This window comes from Vanessa tameamea, chromosome 5, assembly GCF_037043105.1.
Source record: "Vanessa tameamea isolate UH-Manoa-2023 chromosome 5, ilVanTame1 primary haplotype, whole genome shotgun sequence".
Classification (NCBI taxonomy): Eukaryota; Metazoa; Arthropoda; class Insecta; order Lepidoptera; family Nymphalidae; genus Vanessa; species Vanessa tameamea.
In genome coordinates this window covers 6,396,152-6,415,978 of record NC_087313.1, presented here as the reverse complement: position 1 = coordinate 6,415,978, position 19,827 = coordinate 6,396,152, and the positions used below count along the sequence as shown (strand labels likewise).

The following is a 19,827-nucleotide window of genomic DNA, read 5'->3' as shown; positions in this document are numbered from 1 at the left end:
AAACGAACAAAGATAAATTATATAACTATTTAGAATTAAAATCAAAATAAATTGAAATATTTATATACCTAAATCAAAAAGAAATTAAACGGAACGAATGAATGAACTGATTACAATATGATTACCAAACATATTAAGTATGACAATATAACACGTAGCAATTGTAATATATGTGTGTTATACCTTAAGCTCCATTGAATAATAAATAAGACTTATGAAAGGCATAAACAGAATACAGAAGGGATGATAAAATAAAAGCGATATAGATATATTACCAATCATCTTCTGACGTTAGATTGAAAAGTATTTACGGGGGGAATAATTAATTCCCCAAGAGCTACTTGGTCTCTATCATTTTAAGTAAAATGTTAATAATTTCGTTTCAATGAAAATAGAAAGCAATTTTAATACTTTAATATTCACAAAGAAGGACTTTTATAAGAATCACGACGTCTGTTGCTTAATTTTCAATTTAATTTAAAACTGAAAATGCCCTTTTGTGGATCACTGTTGAGAATAAATGAATACTAACTGAGTTCCTTCCAATGTGGGAAGGTACCAGGCTTGCAGAAGTCGACCAGAGCTGATAGTAACACTCCGCTATTCCAGTCGGTCGTGAGGTTACCAACACGACATTCCGGTAGTGCTGCCTGGAGCCATGACAGCATAAGTTTTCTGCAATAAATTAAATAATTTAGATATGTTTTTAGAAACTAAAATTAGTAATAGCGTGAAGACGATTAAGAACTTATTCCACCACGTAGCTTGTTCCACCAATTAGGTGGATATATATGTGGCAGATTTTCATTTAAGTGGAGTTTTTCTCCATTGACTAGACTCGACGTGGATTATAAAGATAAATTAAGCACATGAAAATCAACAGTGCTTACCGGGATTTCAATTTTAAGTTAAAATTCACGCCATAATTAGTTTCAATTAGATATTGATCAGAATTACATAACACTTTAAATTTCGACAAAATGGAGTCGTAAGTCCACTGTTGGATGAACGTATGATGGTCGAATTAAAAGATCATGCAGTTGATACATATTATTTATATTTGCAAATGCGTGTTCTGATGGTTACCGTCATGTATAATAACTTGTAGGTACCATCAATTATTCATCAGTCATTAGCAAGATCTAAGACGTTATTTCATTGACTCTCTCACCCTTTCAACGCATTAAAGAGTACCTATTGATGTTTGGCGGTAGAATAATTGTAGAGTGGGGTTCGTGGGTAGATACTGAGTTATAATACCGCATTTTTAAATAAAATAACAAAATAAAATTGAATAAAAAAATAAACGTCAATCGGAATTTAAAAAATGTCCTTCAGGCCGACATCGGGCGCGGCGACTCTCAACGGAGAATAGTCCAATGAATACTATATTAACGTATTTAATAAATCAAATGAAAATTCGCCTTAATCATGACTCGCGGGAAAAATTAAATAATCTTTAATCTTTTCAAGGCAAGGTGTTTTATTGCCTATTTTCTTCCTTCAGGCTAATGCTGAGAATGTTTTGATAGAAAAACTCTATGAAACAATATATTTTATTAGTTCACCCGATATTTGAACCTAGTACCTTGGAATCTGCAGCATTACAGTTTAGTTACTAGATCAATGAGGAAAAGAGGTTGAACTATAACGATTCTTAATACTACATTATTTACAGCTATCTATAACAATGAAAGTCGTAAAAATTGCTCTTATTCCATACTAGCTGTTACCCGCGGCTATGCTCGTGTAGAATATGAATACATATAACAACACAAATAATATACAAATTATCTTAAAATATTACGTTAATGTAAACCACATTGGTGTGTATTTTAGCCGTTAGGGTAGTATTTACTCATTTTTAATCAGTATCTCAATAATAAAGTTTCATGTTTTTAACTTAAAAATTGACTGACTCCCATAAAAACTTACAACCCTTATTTCACCCCCTTCGTGGTAGATTATCTAGAAACGCTTAAATACGTATCTACTCATTTTTCTTCTTCTCAAAAGTAATTCATCTCAAAAATAAAGTTTTATGTTTCTAACATAAAAAATTAAAACGGGCTTCCATACAAACGTTCAACCCCTATTTCACCCCTTTAGGGGTAGAATTCCCAAAATTTGCTTCTTATTGGGTGTCGTGATATATTAGTTTATAAGTGTACAGCCTAAAATATAAGTTTTATGCTTCTAGTTCTAAAAATGACAATACATTCAACAACTTACAACCTTTCATCCCCATTTTCAACGCTTTATAGCACCTTTTTCCAAATAAAAAGTAGCCTATGTCCTTTCTCAGGCTCTAGACTATTTGTGTACCAAATTTCACTTAAATCGCTCCAGTAGTTTTGACGTGAAAGCGAGACACACAGACAGACAGACAGACAGAGTTACTTTCGCATTTATAATATTAAAATAGTATGGAAGTAGGGCTTATATATAAAAGTCCTCATATATTAAATATACAAGATATGCTATTTTTTTAAATTAAGAATTACTTAAATTTAATGTACGTTTATTGTGTTACAAAGGAACCTACTAAATTTAGAAATAACGTATAATTTTATACAGAAATATATTATTAACTATACAAAAAAAATACTGCAAAAAAGTCTATAAATATTTATCTATATCTCATATTTATATGATATAAAAAAACACCGTTTAAATATCGTAGCCCCGTTTGGAACACAAGTGTGAGCTACAAACGTTATCGATTGGTTTTGCAATAGCAAAAATGTGATGAAAGTTTACATATAAGGTGTATTAGGATGTAATGCAATCGTTGGCTGTTTGCGCCCGCGCAAGCGCGCCGCGCTAATTGCCCAGTCTCGCACTGCGCCGGCGCAGTAGCGTGGGGCTGCTAAAAACAGTTATCTATTATAACAGCTCTCTGATTCTACTATCCTATATTGATCATTGCAACAGATAAGGTGATTTTAAAACAGTAAAATAACTAACAATAGTAAATTAACTTGAACGTTGTAGCATTTAATGCGAGCAGTAGCCGAATTAATTCGCGTGGGCTTTGTAAAAGGCGAAAAATATTTAGAGTTTCCTCATAACAATTTTCATTAAAATGGTTCAAAAGAATTTCCCGTGGAGAAAGTTAGTACAGATCCTTGAAATAAGCCAACATTTATTCATTAAGAATTAATTATGACTTGTGTAAATAATTGCGTAAATCCGATATTTTTTTTTATGGCCATAAATATATTTTCGAGAAAATATCACTACGTTTCAATGATCTATTTTCTATTAAGTATCATTTCCATAATTCCATATCACAAGTGTAGCTCTGTGATTTTGCTATCAATACATTTACAACGCAGAGTTATCGATTTTTTTTAATAATCGTTTCGTTATTTTATTTACCGGATGATTCGTTCATTTAACGTTAGAGTTACAAAATTATGTAAATATTACAACACAATCTGGATCAAAATCGATTTGAAGTTTATTGGTAGAGCGTAATCTACAGATTTTGTTCAGGAGTGGTTAGCTAAACAAAGCATTGTCTTCTACTTTCGAATGTCAAATCATTGAAGACGTAGGAAGAGTGAAATCAATATTTAACTAAACACCTGCCAAAAAGCGTTTATTTGTAAAGTCGTTAATAATATGAAACTTTAAGTAAAAATGTTGTTTTCTAATTTATCCGTATTACCTGGGTGGGAATTTGCTTCGTCCAATTTGATAACGGACAATTAGAGACCAGATTAGTCCCAGAATGAGTTTTAAATTTCCATTTACAATGTCCACGTTTCCTGAAAAATAAAAAACAATTCACAATTATAATCGTCAAATATAGTGTTATTTTTAATAGATTCATATATTTTCATAAACATGTATAAACAAATATGGAACCTGATCTACGATTTTACCTTCTTTTGACTAAAGAAAGAAATAACCCTTTTATCCATTTCGGAAAAATTTTAATTCAGCCAATTAAAAATTGAAAATAGTTTTTTAAGATTAGTAAATATATAATTACTTTACTATATATCTAAACTAGAGGTATTTGTAATATTTAGAACATATTTACCGTAAATATGTATGTCAAATTGAATTTGTTATATCTTTCGAAAGTCACAATCGATTTTGATGAAATAAAGATTAAATGTTTGGAATATTTTTTACAGTAGTCAACTAATCATTATTTATGAAATTTTCAATTTTAAGCCAATTGATGATTACCTCTGGATAAAAGGACTGAAAGCCAGACTAACACAAAACACATCGTTTTTAATTTCTTAACTTGAAAATATCCATATTAATTTTAAAAGGGCAGTTCGTTGAAATACACTATAATTTTAAATATTTCTATTATTCAAGGCTGGACTAGTATCGTATGAAATGACCTACATTAATATCAAAACAAACTTTCACTAATGCATTGTACCTTTAAAGATACAGATTTCATGCATTTCAATCCTTTCCCGTATTAATGCCCAAAAACAGCGTACGATCGCTTCCTGACTCACGCAGCAGGCTAAACTAAAATAATTTATTTGTTTTTTATTATAAGTAAATAATGTCATACAATACCTATATTAACAAGTTTAACACCATCGTCCTCGATGGCCTGTAAAGCGGTGGTAACATTTTCAAGTCTATGGTGCTGATTGGTCGGGTTCGGACTCCAGCCCTTTAACCTTCGACCCTGCAGAGCTTCCACCAGAGAGCACAACACGGTTCCATCACTTAAGTCCTCCACCAGATCTATTACCTTTAAAGAAAAAACCAGAAAAAAACAGTTTTATTATTTGTTCTATAATGTAGTTAAATACAATAAACTGTTTAAACAGTTTAGAAATTTACACAATTAAAGCCATTAGTCACGTTATTGAAAGTCAAACACTCCGTTGAATTTTTATTTGCTTCGTATCGATTTTGTAAGTATCTAATGTTGAAATAATACTTTTATCCAGTCCGATAATATTAATCTCACCTTAATATTTATAGGCTTCAGGGTCTCATTGACCCAGTTCCTAAATGTATTCGCTTGGATTTCCACCCAAAGATCTTCATGACCTTTAATTGCCATAGCTTTAGCTGCAGTTCCTTCTGGACTCCTCGCTGCGAGACCGGCTTGTGTGATCCGACCCGCTGATCCCTCAGGTGTGTGGGCTTTTACACCCTGGTGGGTGACTCTGACCCCCTCCATGTTGCTTTATTAGTTAACAGGACAAATGACTAAACCTTTTTATTACATCAGTCATAATAACACTGCACGGTTGCGACATCTGGAACAAGTAATTATTGTATTATACATGTGGTTTGATTAATACTGTTCTATCGTTGTGTATAGTACTTTATAAATATAATTTCATATAGCGTTCGTGCAAATTGTATACATAAACGTGGGATAAATTTGATAGTTGTGTATCTGTATTTCTGTATAAAGGAATATTTAGTTTATACTAAGTATCTGCAATTGCGAGGTTACGCAGTTAGTATTAATACGTTAGCGCGCATAATTAGATTAAGATTCATTTAATTGTATGATAATATAAATGAAAATCAAAATGAATAAATATTTCATTTAAATAGCATCACTTTCGGAATGTAGAATCTATCTATAATTCTAACTAGTAACTTTGTAGTTATCCTTTCTGTTAATAATATATTGTACATGTAATAATCAATATACCTAATGATACTATATACTTATTATTATATTTAACACTTTTATTAATATGTAAATATTAATAAAATTATATGTAAAAATTACGCTTCAAAACAATAACGAAACTATGACGTATGCTTAATGTACATTCTATTTATAATGAGGAATGTTTCATTAAGAAATAACGCACGTATGCCTTGTTAAAAGGAAAATAAATTCCATGCAGTCGATAGTTTAAACGACCTTTGCGATAATGTGTGAATCGTGCGGCTCGTCAATGTCAGCGACGCGGGCGCTAAGAGTTTTCAGCAGATTGATGACGTATTGTCACTTGCCTTGTGATTGATGATACTATCCGAGCTTTTTTTCAAAGCGAGTGATGAACAGTTTCAAATTCCGAACGGTATAGTGGAATGAGTTTTAAACTAACATCTATAACCAATCTGATAGTAACAACAAAAATCCTACCAACGTAGGAACTTTGAAACGTGGTGTGTAGTATGTATAAGTGACGTCATTTAAAACCACTTTGATAAATTAATAAAGTAACTTATTTCTGTAGTGACTAATTATGATATTACAGATCCTAAATCCTGGCCATCGGTCAACAAAAAAAAGTATATATATTTTTTTTAAATTAATTATGAATAGTAACCAGTGTTAGGCATTCTGCTGTATTACACGAAAAACACGTAACACCTGTTTGTGCACACACACTTGTACACTATAACAACTGCACAGATCTCTTTCTGTCAGTCTTTTAGATTAGTTGGGGTAATCATTTGGTTAAGATGATATTATCTCTCAAATATAAGGTTCGGAAAACAAAAATGGCTAAATACTTGAACGCAAAAATAGCTATATTTGGGCTTATTTTTAAGAGATTATGTTCCATTATTATCAGATAATTAACACAAAGAGGCTTGCATTTAAATATTTGTATTATTTTACTTGGTGGTAGGGCTTTGTACAAACTCGTTTCGGTAGGTTAAGTTAGCCGCCACGTTAACGCCAAACAGCAATACAAAGTATTATTGTGTTCCGGTTTGAAGGGTGAGCCAGTGTAACAGCAGGCAAAGGGGATATAATCTTAGTTCTCAAAGTTGGTGGTGCATTGGTGATATAAGGAATGATTAATATTTATTTTGGTCACCACTTACCATCAGGTGGCCCATTTCCCACCTAACTATATGAAATAAAAATAAAATATTTATATATATAAAAAAAATATATTTTTAAAATAGTAATAACTATTCGATTCTATTGAAACTTGTTTTTTTTTTAAAACGAACTGAGTTTGCGTCCGTATGTGTGTTTGTGAATTGCGATTTAAGAGTTATAGTTGAATAACGATATATTAATTAATATATATACGTAATATTATTATTATATTTTTTTATTCATTTGAGTCTTTATTAGGCGGATATGGATCACCGTTGATAAAAACATGTTACAATTAAATAATACAAAAAACATCGTACTCGTGTATCTTAAAAAACAGACAATAAAACAAATGAAAAGCGGTCCAATAAATTTAAGAATGTTGAATAAGGCGAAAGATATAAAATGAAACATAAAACTCCCATAGACTTAAAGCAGGTGGGTCCGCACTCTACACTCTTTAAATTGCCTCTTTTAGGACTTTTGGCGAAATCAATATTGCCTCTGTAACTTTCCTTTCTAATTGCGAAGCCGTGAAAATATTCGCTTAAAATAAATTCTGTATACAACGAGCCCTTTAATAGAATTTAATTTTTTGCGAATCAGATTGTGGAGTATCTTATTACTTTTAGGAATTCTGTCGTAGATAACTCGGAATGTATTTTATTAAAACAAAATGATTTATTAAATATATACATATATATATTATATTGCTTTTAGAATTAACGATAATATACCTAAAAAAGGCTTTAATAAATGTATCTTTGAAGATTAAATTCTTTGTATTGCGTTTGTATGAATGTTGTCTTTATTGAAAAGAGGGACGGTTAACACTTTTCTTGACAAGGATGAAGCACAAAATAAATTATAAACGCTTAATTTTTCCTTCTCATTTAACTTCCCTATTGGTATAGTAGCTTATAAAGCTAACGATACCGAAGGCCTGAAATGGAACCCTGGGTCAGACCAATAGAAAAAAAACCAATTGGAAGGTTATAATCATAATTTTAGAAGCTTATACATTTATAATATTATATATATATATATATATATATATACCCGTATATACCCGTATATATATACGGGTATATACGGGTAACTAAATGATATATAACTTTAATTCGGTTTTTCTAACGAATACGATGGAACTAATTTTTTTTTTTATTTTGACGCGAATAAAACGAGTAGCTAATGTACTGCAATATGTCAGATAATCCATTAAATATTTAAAGCCGAAATCTATATTATCCATTAAAAATCCATAGCAATAAGCTATAATAACTATTAAGCCGCTTTTGGATGTCTCGTTGGTCTAGTGACTAGATATAAGGTCGCAGATTCCGAGGTCCTGACTTCAAAACCCAGGACAGGCGGATAAAAAGTCATTGGGTTTTTCTATCGATAAATTTTCAGTAAAAGACTGAAGCCTGGAAGTTGGAAGTGTATACACTCCCATGCTTAGGAAAACGCGTAAAGCCATTGGTCCTGCGACTCCCTCCAGTTGTGTATGAATTGCCGTTGCATTGGATTATGACAATGAGGGAATAAAGAGTACACCTTGTGAGTACACTTGCGCACTAAAATATGTGTTGCGTAGTTGGCTGATCTCCCTTGAGATTGGCCGGCATAACTGAAATCAGTCAGGAGGGCATCATGATCATCATAAGGAGCCATATCAATAAATATTATTACGTTTAAATTATATACTTAAACATTTTGATCTATACATATAATAAAATTGGCGTGCCTCTTTGTAATATTGAAAGCTAGCTGTATAATAAAAAAACTGACAGAAGAATATCTTGTAAAACTTCTTAACCAATAATTCAATTTCGCGTCTAATGAGACGTTGTCTTTAAATATATCTTCGTATTATAATAATGTGTTTATGTCTGCGTGGGCCAAACACAGTTCAAATTAGACTATTGATATGTATTAATGTGAATATTCTATCAAAGCGAACCACTGTGGGCCGAGTATTTGTTAGAACGTCGGCTGTACCGTCATCACTATTTTAGTTGATCACTATCATCGTTGACAGTATTTTTTGTGTGGTACAGGCGTGTCTTAATCTGATTCATACGAGTACAAAGAACATACACATTCAAAAATAGTTTGTCCTTTATTTATTAAAAATATTGTTATAGTAAAAATCTATTTAATATACATTGGTTTTGTATGAGAGCTATTTTCAAACGAAACATAAAAATATAAAGATATTTAATGCTGTATAACTAAAGATGTCTCTTTTGAAATCTATTTTAATTTATAAAATCAAGTCTTCTTGCACACCTGTAAAGCTTATATCATATAGTAATTAATCCTGCACACGTCCGAAAAAAGTAAATTTATTTTCAATTCTTTTTAAGATTCGTACAAAGAATTGAAAATAAATTTACTTTAAGAAATTATGTCAATATTTCTTATTTGTTTGTAAATATGATTTGACATGACCTTCTGGATAGAGTTCGTAGAGATTAAATCGAATCCGAGTAGGTTTATACACACACGAAGGCTTCTTCATGTTACGTTAATCATTTTTTATGTGCAAATATAATCTAATTTGTATTTTTATGCTGTCTTTACTCTTAAACATCTCACGCACACTAAGACATCTTGTAAGTACTCACTCGTACTACTACACGCCAATAATAGGAGAGGAGCGCTACTGAGGCTTAATTTTGTATACTCATATGAGAGTGAATAAAAACATCTCGAGGTAACCTGCATGTATTGAATGAAGTTCTGTCTCAAGTTTATGTAACAATACGCACTGGAATAGCGTAACGAATAAGCTCCAAGCTTCTTAAGAAGCAAGAAGGCCTTTGCTGAGAAATTTAATATTTTGTACCTATTTGTAATACGATTATAAATTGAGCAAAGGAAAATACTCACTCATTAGATCACCTACAACTCAGTCTTCGTGACATACGTAACGTTAGCAACGTTCCATTTTGATTTATCACTCAAATATGACCTTGAAACGTCTGAAGTTTGAAATAAGAATAAAAACGGAACACTATTTAATAAAAAGAGTAACTAAATGAATAAATTAATACAATTATATAATGTTATTTGATGTGACCTTATAAGGCCAGCACATTTAAATGTAGGTATTTATTTAAAATACCAATTGCTCATCTTATATGGTTAACTGGTCTTTGTACATCGAGCAAACATTCTGACTCATAAGACAAGACTTGCATTTGAATTCGTCAAACTATTTATCCAATGCATAATACCTGTTTGTTTCTAATTTTATCCCAGAAAGTAATAAGTATGACTCTGTGGGTAAATTAAAAAAAAAAATGCAAGTAACGTTTGTATGCAAAGGATGAAATCATGAACGATAGCGTACCTTGGGCCTGAACGAGCACTATTTATTTCTTATTTCACAAGAGCTATTTCATTATCATATTGGAAATTGAAAACATTATTACAATGGACAAAGAAATACCGCTGCGTATCTTTCGCCGGTTGCTATCAGGTCCGGATATGTTCTTTTCCGAATCGATTGTGGTTTTTACTTTGACTGTCAATATATTGTATATATTGATTTGAATTTGAGTTAATTTTCTTTCACGATTTCCTCATTTATTCTTTAACTGTTTATAATAGTTTTGGAATGTAACTACCCTAAGTTACCCGATAAAGGATCATAACAGAAATATCGTGCTTTTACAGAAGTTGGCTTTTATGGAAGGCACGAGTACCATTATAAATTGTCAATATGAAGACGAAAAATGTTTACAAACAGTAAATAAGAATGATATTAAGTGTAGATATATGTACATATTATTTATTTAAGACAACCGGAACTAAACAAATTATTAGAAAACTCGAAAAATATCACGGACATAAAAGTCTGTGGAGATGTGATAAATAACAAAAAGGTCCTTCGTAAGTACGTTTAAAACTCCAAGTTTCACACAAATTATTGAATAACCAATATTACTTTTGATCCAAGCCTTTTAATAAATGTATGTACAACCATACATATAAAGTTTCCCGTTGGATATGTTAGTGAATTTTTAAAGAGTAATCCTTTTTATTTTGATTTAGGATTAAGAGGAGGTTCTATGTGAAAAATGAATAACATTTTTCATTTAATAATGGTAAAAAATGGAATTGTTTATCAGAAATGGTCCATTTACGTAACACTTCTCTTTATTAAAACGAATACTAGGAAAGCCCCAATTTAATTAAGGAATTACTAAAAATTCGAATTAATAATACCCCTCCTTAAGTTCACAACTTGTTAGGAGCGGGGACGACAATAGCAAAATAAAGTAGCAAAAACTAGTTTTAAAATAATTCAGGTAACCTTCTAACTGTCCTAACTATTGGTGATATAGTCGTGACCAATTTGGGCCACGCCGGCTGATCTCAAAGGAGACTAATCAACCACGCAGGGCATCTTATAGTGCTCAAGTGCATGCACACAGGTCCACTCTACATATATTCCCTCACTCTTATTATCCGATGGGATGCAAATCCGACACGACCGGAAAGAGTTCACTGTTAATGAGAATTTTTCTATAGAAAAACCCAGGAACTTTTTATCGGCATGACCTGGGCCTTGAAGGACCTCGGAATATGCAGTCATATAATATCCAGTGAATAGACCAATGAGGCAGTCATAGTCAAAGTAAGATAGTGTGTAAAATAAAGTGTATAAACACTTTCACATCTTAACTGCTGAATTGGTTATCATTCAATTTTGTATACCTGTTGTCAGGTACATAGGGTACCTACTATCTGTACTGTTTTCAAGTGATGACAATATTTATCTATACTAATTTTGTAAGTGTGAAAGTAACTTAGTCTATCTGTACGTCTGTTGTTCTTACGCGACTATATCACTGAACTGAATTAGATTAAATTGGCTATGAAGTAAGCTTGAATCCCAAGGATGGACATAGACATACTTTTTTTATCTCACACCTGACGATCAAAGCCTAAAACACGGACAAAGCTGCGGGCGGCAAGTATTATATAGAAATACATACATTTAATTCAATACTAATACAGCAGCGCGATTCTGCAAGAATTCAATTCGTATCTCACTCGTGACAGCCGACTTACGGTGATGCGCCATTTTGGTGCGTATATCCTATAAATTGTATAATTATTATATTCAATTTCGCATATGACATTCTAATATTTCACGCTCGTGTTTTGCGGTGTGTTTCGCGTTTCTTCCTATAGAATGCCGCCTAAAGGTCCTTAACCTTAACATCTTTCAAATTTTGCTAGAAAAATATAAATAAATATAGAAATATTATAATTCAAATTTGGAATAATCTTTTATTTTTATTAAGGTAATTGTGTAGCTGTAGCAGAGACATTTATAATAATAACTCTTATAAATCGTTGGTAAAAATTTTGCCTGCAGAGCCACCTCGGTTCGTAACATTTGACTTGAATAGAAAAGTAAAGTAAAGCTTGTAAATTTCCCAATTCTAAGGTATCCTTTTGAGGAGAAGGTTTTGCAGGAAACAACGCTGCTCCTATGCTTGTTAGTTGATACACATGTGGTCTTATATCGTTGAAATAACAGACATGCAGGTGCCTCGAGATGTTTTCCTTCATCACCGATCACGAGAATCGAGATTTATTATAAACACAAATGATGCTTCATTACATGGACTCTTCTTAATTTCAGTTGTTTTGGCCTGGGTTTCTACCCGCTATCATCGGAAGAGCGGAGGCCTTAACCTCAAACTTAACATATACAGACTGACTTGAGTATATAATCTTCCAAATACAATTACATATATTAATAGGTACATTAAGAGTTTTTTTTTTGTATCAGCGTAATGTCAGTCATAATGTTTTTATGTTGTATTTTTTGATTTTAATTAATTAGCAACAAGATTATTTCTGAATAATTTCACGCTCAGCTTATCCATTCCTTTTAATAGTACTAGTATTGTATATATTTAAAGAATTACTAATAATCCTATTGTCTGTTAAGGGTAAAAGTTGTTCGAAGTATACAATAGCCAAGATATCAGAATCGAACCTGAGAAATTAAAATTTAAAAAAAAATTAAAAGTATGCATTTGTACTAAAAACCCTTACATTCAGTTCAATTAGACGGTGTTGAAAATAGGTGAATTCGAACTAACACCAAAATCGACTCCAGAAAGTTATTTTATACTCTACAAGTGAAGGTGGAATATGCTCCAATCCTTTTCCTCATCAGAGAGAGGAGGCATTAGCCCAGCAGTGAGAAATTTACAGGCCATTACTGTAAGGGAAGGGAATACGTTTCTATAAAAATAAATCTGATATATTTTTATTAATTAATAAATTAAAGTCTTGACGTAAATATTACGCAATACTAAATTATATTATACAAATGACAGAAAACCATGGAGTTAGTATTTATTGATTTTCATGTGAAACACATATGTAATATATAATTTACTACGTATAAAAGAGTAACTACTGAACTTGTAGCCGGTTCATATCTGTAAAGTCTACATTTCGAATCAATCAATGATTTCCATTAGATGTATGGGTATATTTAACAACCGTAAACATAAATAATGTATGGTTAGTTAATCATTGCCTAAACACTTATATAAGCAACAAGATTATACAAGGTATATTGTCGAATGAATTAAACATTACAATGATCAATTAAAAATTAACGATGATATGAAGCAAAAGGAGCAGAATAAAACCTTCTAATAAAAACTTTTTATTCCTCTTCACGAGCTTTGGCGATAGTGTGACTGTTGCTGTATGACACAGATAATTAAGTTATTATATTTAAAGCGCTATGCAAATATGTAATAGGTACAGTGTGTTGTCTATTTAAATCTTAAAATAAAAATACAAAAAAGAGTAAGTGGTAGTGGAGTCGAAACGTGAAGACGACCAGTACAGTCAGGAAGTATGAACTGCACTAGCCGCCTTCGCCTTGCCGGCCCGTAACGTGCCTCTTCACGCCTCGTTTGGTTTTAAAAGGACACACTTGTGCTCTTTAAAACAAAAATAATTGAAAATAAAAATAACAGTTTTTTTTTTAAAGTTAGGTAAAATTTTAATAAAGTATAAAACGGTTTAAAATCCATACTTAATATTATAAATGCGAAAGTAACTCTGTCTGTCTGTCTCGCTTTTACGCTAAAACTACTAGACCGATTTAAATGAAATTTGGTACACAAATAGTCTAGAGCCTGAAAAAGGACGTAGGCTACTTTTTATTTGGAAAAAGTGCTGTAAAGGGCTGAAAAGGGGGGATAAAAGGTTGTAAATTGTTGAATGTATTGTCATTTTTAGAACTAGAAGCATAAAACTTATATTTTAGGCTGTACACTTATAAACTAACATACCATGACACCAACTAAAGAGCGAATTTTGGAAATTCTACCCCTAAAGGAGTGAAATAGGGGTTGAACGTTTGTATGGAAGTCCGTAATTTTTTAAGTTAGAAACATGAAACTTTTGTTTTTTTTTTGGGATACTGATTAAAAAGTAGTAGATACTTATTTAAATGTTTCTGCATATTCTACCCCTACGGGGGTGAAATAAGGGTTGAATGTTTGTATAGAAGTCCGTCACTTTTAAGATAGAAACATGAAACTTTATTTTTGGGGCACTGATTAAAAGTGAGTGGATACGTATTTAAGCGTTTTTGGATATTTTACGCCTAAGGAGAGAAATTGGGTAGACATTTCGTATATAGGATAGTCTGGAAGTCCGTCATTTTTGAAGTTAGAAGCATGAGATTTTATTTTTAGGCTATCGATTAAAAATGAGTTAATTCACATTAATCGTTTCTGGATATTTTACGCCTAAGGAGAGAAATTGGGTTGACTTTTCATATATAGGATAGTCTGGAAGACCGTCATTTTTGAAGTTAGAAGCATGAAATTTTATTTTGTGCCACTGAGTTGATACGTATTTAAGCGTTTCTGGATATTCTACCCTGAGGGCTGAAATACACATCAATGTGGTATACAAAGAGGTTTTACATTAACGTAATATTTTAAGTTAATTTGTAAATATATTCATATTCTATGCGAGCAAAGCCGCGGGTAACAGCTAGTACACAATAAATTTCACCGTCATAGAGATATTATCTGAAAACCTGAGTCTTTTCATCTTATTTACAATTATCCCATAATCTTATATCCAATCACAGAATTTGAATTTAAAACTTCTCCTAACTCAATTTATTTAATGAAGCACGTAAAACCTATGACCCTCAGCCTGAACACTTGCTTGTATCGGATTCGCCGTCCCATCGGATTATGAGAGTTAGGGAATAGAGAGTACACGTGTGTTGGAGCATACACTTGTGCATTATAATATGTCCTGTATAGTTGGCTGGTCTCCCTTGAGATTGGTCGCCAGGGCGAAATTATGACGAGTTCATCATCTCCTTTTCTGTACCCCTATAACGGCTATAATATGCGAAATGTCATGATGATTTCACAAACTCCCTTAGGTGTTTAATGGATTATTATTATACCATATTCAATAATTTGTGCCAATCCAAACACAAGCAAGTGTTGAAGTTCTGAAGAATAACTTCGTCAAAACCCATAAATTACAATCTCATTTTTATTTAAATTATTTTGGACAGGAGGACTGTTCGTTCTACGTCCACGGTCGGAATGGCAATTCAACAAAAAATGTGGCGTTCTTGACATTCTACGATGGTATGTTACTAAAAATTAAGTAATCTTAATTTTGATATAATTGTAATATATTATTTTATTGCATACTTAAAAGTATCTTATAATTCTTACCTTCTTAGTAGATTATTTTTTTATTTTGTGATATTACTTAAAAGGACGTGGTGTTATTGAAATATGCAAAATTATTGTAAGATAGATAAGCCAATTTATGGGTAATAATAAATTTGGGATAATCTGATGGTAAGTGGTCAACATCGCTGATAGATATTGATTATTGGCTCTGTAAAAAATATTATCCATGACTTACACCGCCGATGCGCCACAAACTTTTGAAGAGACGTTATGACTCTTACGCCTTCACTTACACTGGCTCACTCACCGGGTTCACTCATCCGACGGGTTTGCATTAAGAACCACCACCTACCATATTGGCTCAAACCAAAACGCAATAACACGAATTTTACAGAAATATATCTGATAAGTGGTACCTATCCAGACGGTCTTGCATAAAGCCTTACTACCGCCTGATTTATAGTATTTTATAATGCATAATTAACTTTAGTAATCACATTTTCACCTTGACCGTGCACTTGATAGTTTACAATAGATACAAAACAAACGACCATTTTTGGTTTAATTCTAAAATTTGTGTCGATATTCACGTCACGTAGAAACTTACCGCGTGGATTTAAATTAAGTTTCCCTGTTATATTGCTTTGAGTCTAGACATGAAAATAAAACGAAACTTAGGCTTAGGGTTTGATTTGATGCAATATATCTGAATCTAGTTTCAAATGGAATTATTAAGTTACGTTTTTGTCTACTTAGAAGAATATTTCGGATATTATTGAAATGTATAGAAAATGACGATTCCTATGTATGTTTTCTTTTTTGTCGGTGTTTTTTTTTACAAATTAGGTAGGCCGACAGGCTATTGGGTGTCCTGATGGTGAGATGTCACCATCCTTAGATTCATTCTTTCGTCACTAATGTACCATCAATCTTAGGAATGAAGATGTTATGTACTTTGTGCCCGTAGTTATACTGGCTCACTCACCGGGTTCACTCATCAGATTGGTTTGCACTAAGTCCTACCACCTAGTAAACGGTATTAGAAATGAAATAAAAAAAGAAATGGTTTTGAATTTCGAAAAATGCGATGGCAAAAGCTTGTAAAATGCAAAGCTTGTCAAAAGGTACTAAGCAGACATAACGGAAACTAAAATACGGGCGTCATCTGCACTCAAAGTAATAATGATAAAGAACAATATACGTAGTTGATCCTTTTAGTAGTACGAATGTTGATTTATAACAAGTAACATGATATAGGCTACGTCATCAAAACGATATACGTACAAACAAAGTTGTTAGTTACGTTTAGTAATTAATATATTACTACGTATACTTACGACTTCTACGCAGTATGTACGCAGTAGTTTTCTAGTAGCCCGCGGCCCTGTTTACATTTTATCCGTAAGTTGGAGGTGTGGTTCTTAATTATTTATGTAATAAGGTGGGTGCCTATACTATATTAATTGCCTCAGAATAATGTAGTACCTACAACAACGCCTACGATTTTGTATTTTTCTACGCTTACATTTATTCTTCCGACATTATAATACATTAATATTCCGTGGAAGAAACTAGAAAATTCGAGCGAGACAATTGTTTGAATTGATAATAAATCAAAGCACTTTAGAAGTACATACACTTGCCATAGACGTGTGTGAGCGTTGTTATGAAACATGTTCTATAAATTGATGATGGATATAATTAATTTATTTTATAACACATTTACAATTGCTAGGGAAGATTACTTAAAAGACAAATATCCTTAAATCCTCCATTTATTGATTAAAAGTGATCAGTCAGCAGTAAAGTCTGTAAATATCCTACTGTTGGCCTCGGCCTCTACGGCTACTGCCTCCTTTATATTTGTGGAGGAGGTTTGGAACTTCTTTAAATAATAAATAAATAAATAAATATTGGACAACATCACATACATTACTCTGATCCCAATGTAAGTAGCTAAAGCACTTGTGTTATGGAAATCAGAAGTAACGACGGTACCACATACACCCAGACCCAAGACAACATAGAAAACTAATTAACTTTTTTCTACATCGACTCGGCCGGGAATCGAACCCGGGACCTCAGAGTGGCGTACCCATGAAAACCGGTGTACACACTACTCGACCACGGAGGTCGTCAACCATCTTTCACCATGTTGTTCCATTACATTTTAGTGGATATGATATTTTCCTCGCAGATAAATTATATGCAATGATAAGCATAAGCAAATTCAGTGGTGCTAGCTTTTGTATCTGATACCATAGGTTAAGATTCCCGCGTTCTAATCACTGTGCCATCACGGTTATTAGCAATCAGAATCTATTATTAAAAATAATCAATACCGCTCAACATTAAACATGTAGCATAGAACAAACAAATTAAATTGTTCAATAAAAATACGTTCAAATTTATACAGAGTCACGGGGCAAAACAAAAAGATTATTTTTCTGCATAGTCATGAAGAAATAAAATTGGCTTTTTTGCTTAGTACTTTTATAAGGAGAATTGGGAGGCTATTAAATAGGACCCACTTTGAATATTGTATACCAATAATCATAATACAAATATAGATATTTACCAATGTCTGGGTCCTGGGTACGTTTCTTGTTTTTTTATATACTGCCAATAGCCTTGTTTATTATAATTAATAATTGAAATTTTTACCTCCAATCAAGCATCAAAATTGTTCTAAGTACATATAAATAATTAGGCGTTTTGTTATACATTAAATACTTAGAATATAATATTGTATTGAACTTTCATGTGTCGAAAGTATACTGTTGTTTCAGTGGCAATATTTATAGAGACGATATCTTTTGGAATACAGATCACGGTGTTACTAAGTTTATTTAAAATTATTATTACATAATCAATTATTATTAGTAAGTGTTTAAAATGTATATTTGTTTTGTGGTAGGGTTCAATCAAATATTCTACCGTCACACAGCAAAAATAAGTATTGTTGTGTTTCGGTTTCAAGGGTGAGTGAGCCAAAGTAATACAGGCAAACTCAAACTCAAACTCAAATTACTTTATTCAATATAGAAGCATTACACTTACTTATTGATAGCCAAATTAAACACTACCACCGGTATATAGGCATAAGGAACAAGGCGCATTGGCGATGTTACGAGTAGTTAATATTTCTTACAACGCTAATGTCTGTGGGTGGTGAGGACAACTTACCATCGTCCATCAGAATATTTAGATGAATTAATAAAAGCAAATAATTAATGTATGTACATGTTAATATTTGTAGGATGTATATATATTAATAAAAATAATATACCATTTAAAAATCATTTTCATTTTATATATAGTATGTATATATGAAACATTTATTATCTCGTGTTGGAGGTTAATACCGACTCGTGTTCCGTAACGGCGCGACTATCAATCATTATCATTATTATTATTATTTGTTTTTTCTTTCTCTTTTTTTCTCCCTTTTAAAGGGGTAATAAAACAGATACACGAGCCTAAGCCAAGTGTATCAGCCTTTGTAGAGTTAAGCATATGATGATGACAGGAATTTACGTGTGAGACGGAAAGTGTTGAGAATAACTGCTTTCTGAATAAGTGTAATGGTGGATGCGGGCATTTGCAATGCGTTTAGGTTAGTCGCAAGGGTTTTTGGGACAACGCCCGTTGTAGATATTACAATGGGCAAGATTTTTACATTATCTACTTGCCATTGCCTTTTGATTTCGGTAGCCAGTTCTACGTATTTTGAAATCTTTTCAGTGTGTGCATTAAGAAGATTATGTGTGGATACTGCTATGTCTATAATAAATACTATATTTTTATTTTTATCTATTACTGTAATGTCCGGTCTATTATAATGTTTCGTCTTATCTGTTATTATAGTTCGGTCCCAATATATTTTAAATGTGCTGTTTTCTAATACTGTGTCAGGTGTACATTTGTAATAGGCCACCTTTTTGGTTATTAATGAATAAGCATGAGCTATTATTATTATTATTATCATTAGACATCGTTGCTTTATTACATTGTTATAAGAAAATTAAAAAAAAAAAAAATCATGTTCTTCATGTTTATATTTATTTGACCCCTTATTTATTGATTTTCTTAAATAATAAATGATATCTATAACCATCAAAGTTTCGCCTCTCGACTCGCGACAATCGTTTTTTATTATTTAAAAGCGATTAAGGTAGATCTTTTAAATAAATGCAGATGTATGATTGATCGCAAGCAAACAAGCGCTGATCACAATTATTGTTTGTGGGCCGATTGCTATTAGCTGTCGATGAGGGGCCGACACCCACTTGAGACTCTTTA

At 32.1% G+C, this 19,827-nt stretch overlaps 1 protein-coding gene and 1 non-coding gene across 2 annotated transcripts in view; one reads left to right on the top strand and one right to left on the bottom strand.

Moving 5' to 3' along the window:
- Nucleotides 1-19,827, bottom strand: part of LOC113392616 (filamin-A) — a 100,135-nt gene that overhangs the window by 70,723 nt on the left and 9,585 nt on the right. The window contains exons 2-5 of the mRNA XM_026629116.2: nucleotides 4,958-5,252; nucleotides 4,555-4,735; nucleotides 3,674-3,773; nucleotides 533-675 (exon numbers count right to left, since the gene is read on the bottom strand). Coding sequence (XP_026484901.2) covers nucleotides 533-675; nucleotides 3,674-3,773; nucleotides 4,555-4,735; nucleotides 4,958-5,173 — 640 coding nt within the window. The 5' untranslated portion in view covers nucleotides 5,174-5,252. The remainder of the gene's footprint in view (nucleotides 1-532; nucleotides 676-3,673; nucleotides 3,774-4,554; nucleotides 4,736-4,957; nucleotides 5,253-19,827) is intronic.
- LOC113392816 (U6atac minor spliceosomal RNA) lies at nucleotides 7,601-7,680 on the top strand. The gene has a single exon (XR_003368433.2). It is a non-coding gene; the product is annotated as a U6atac minor spliceosomal RNA (small nuclear RNA).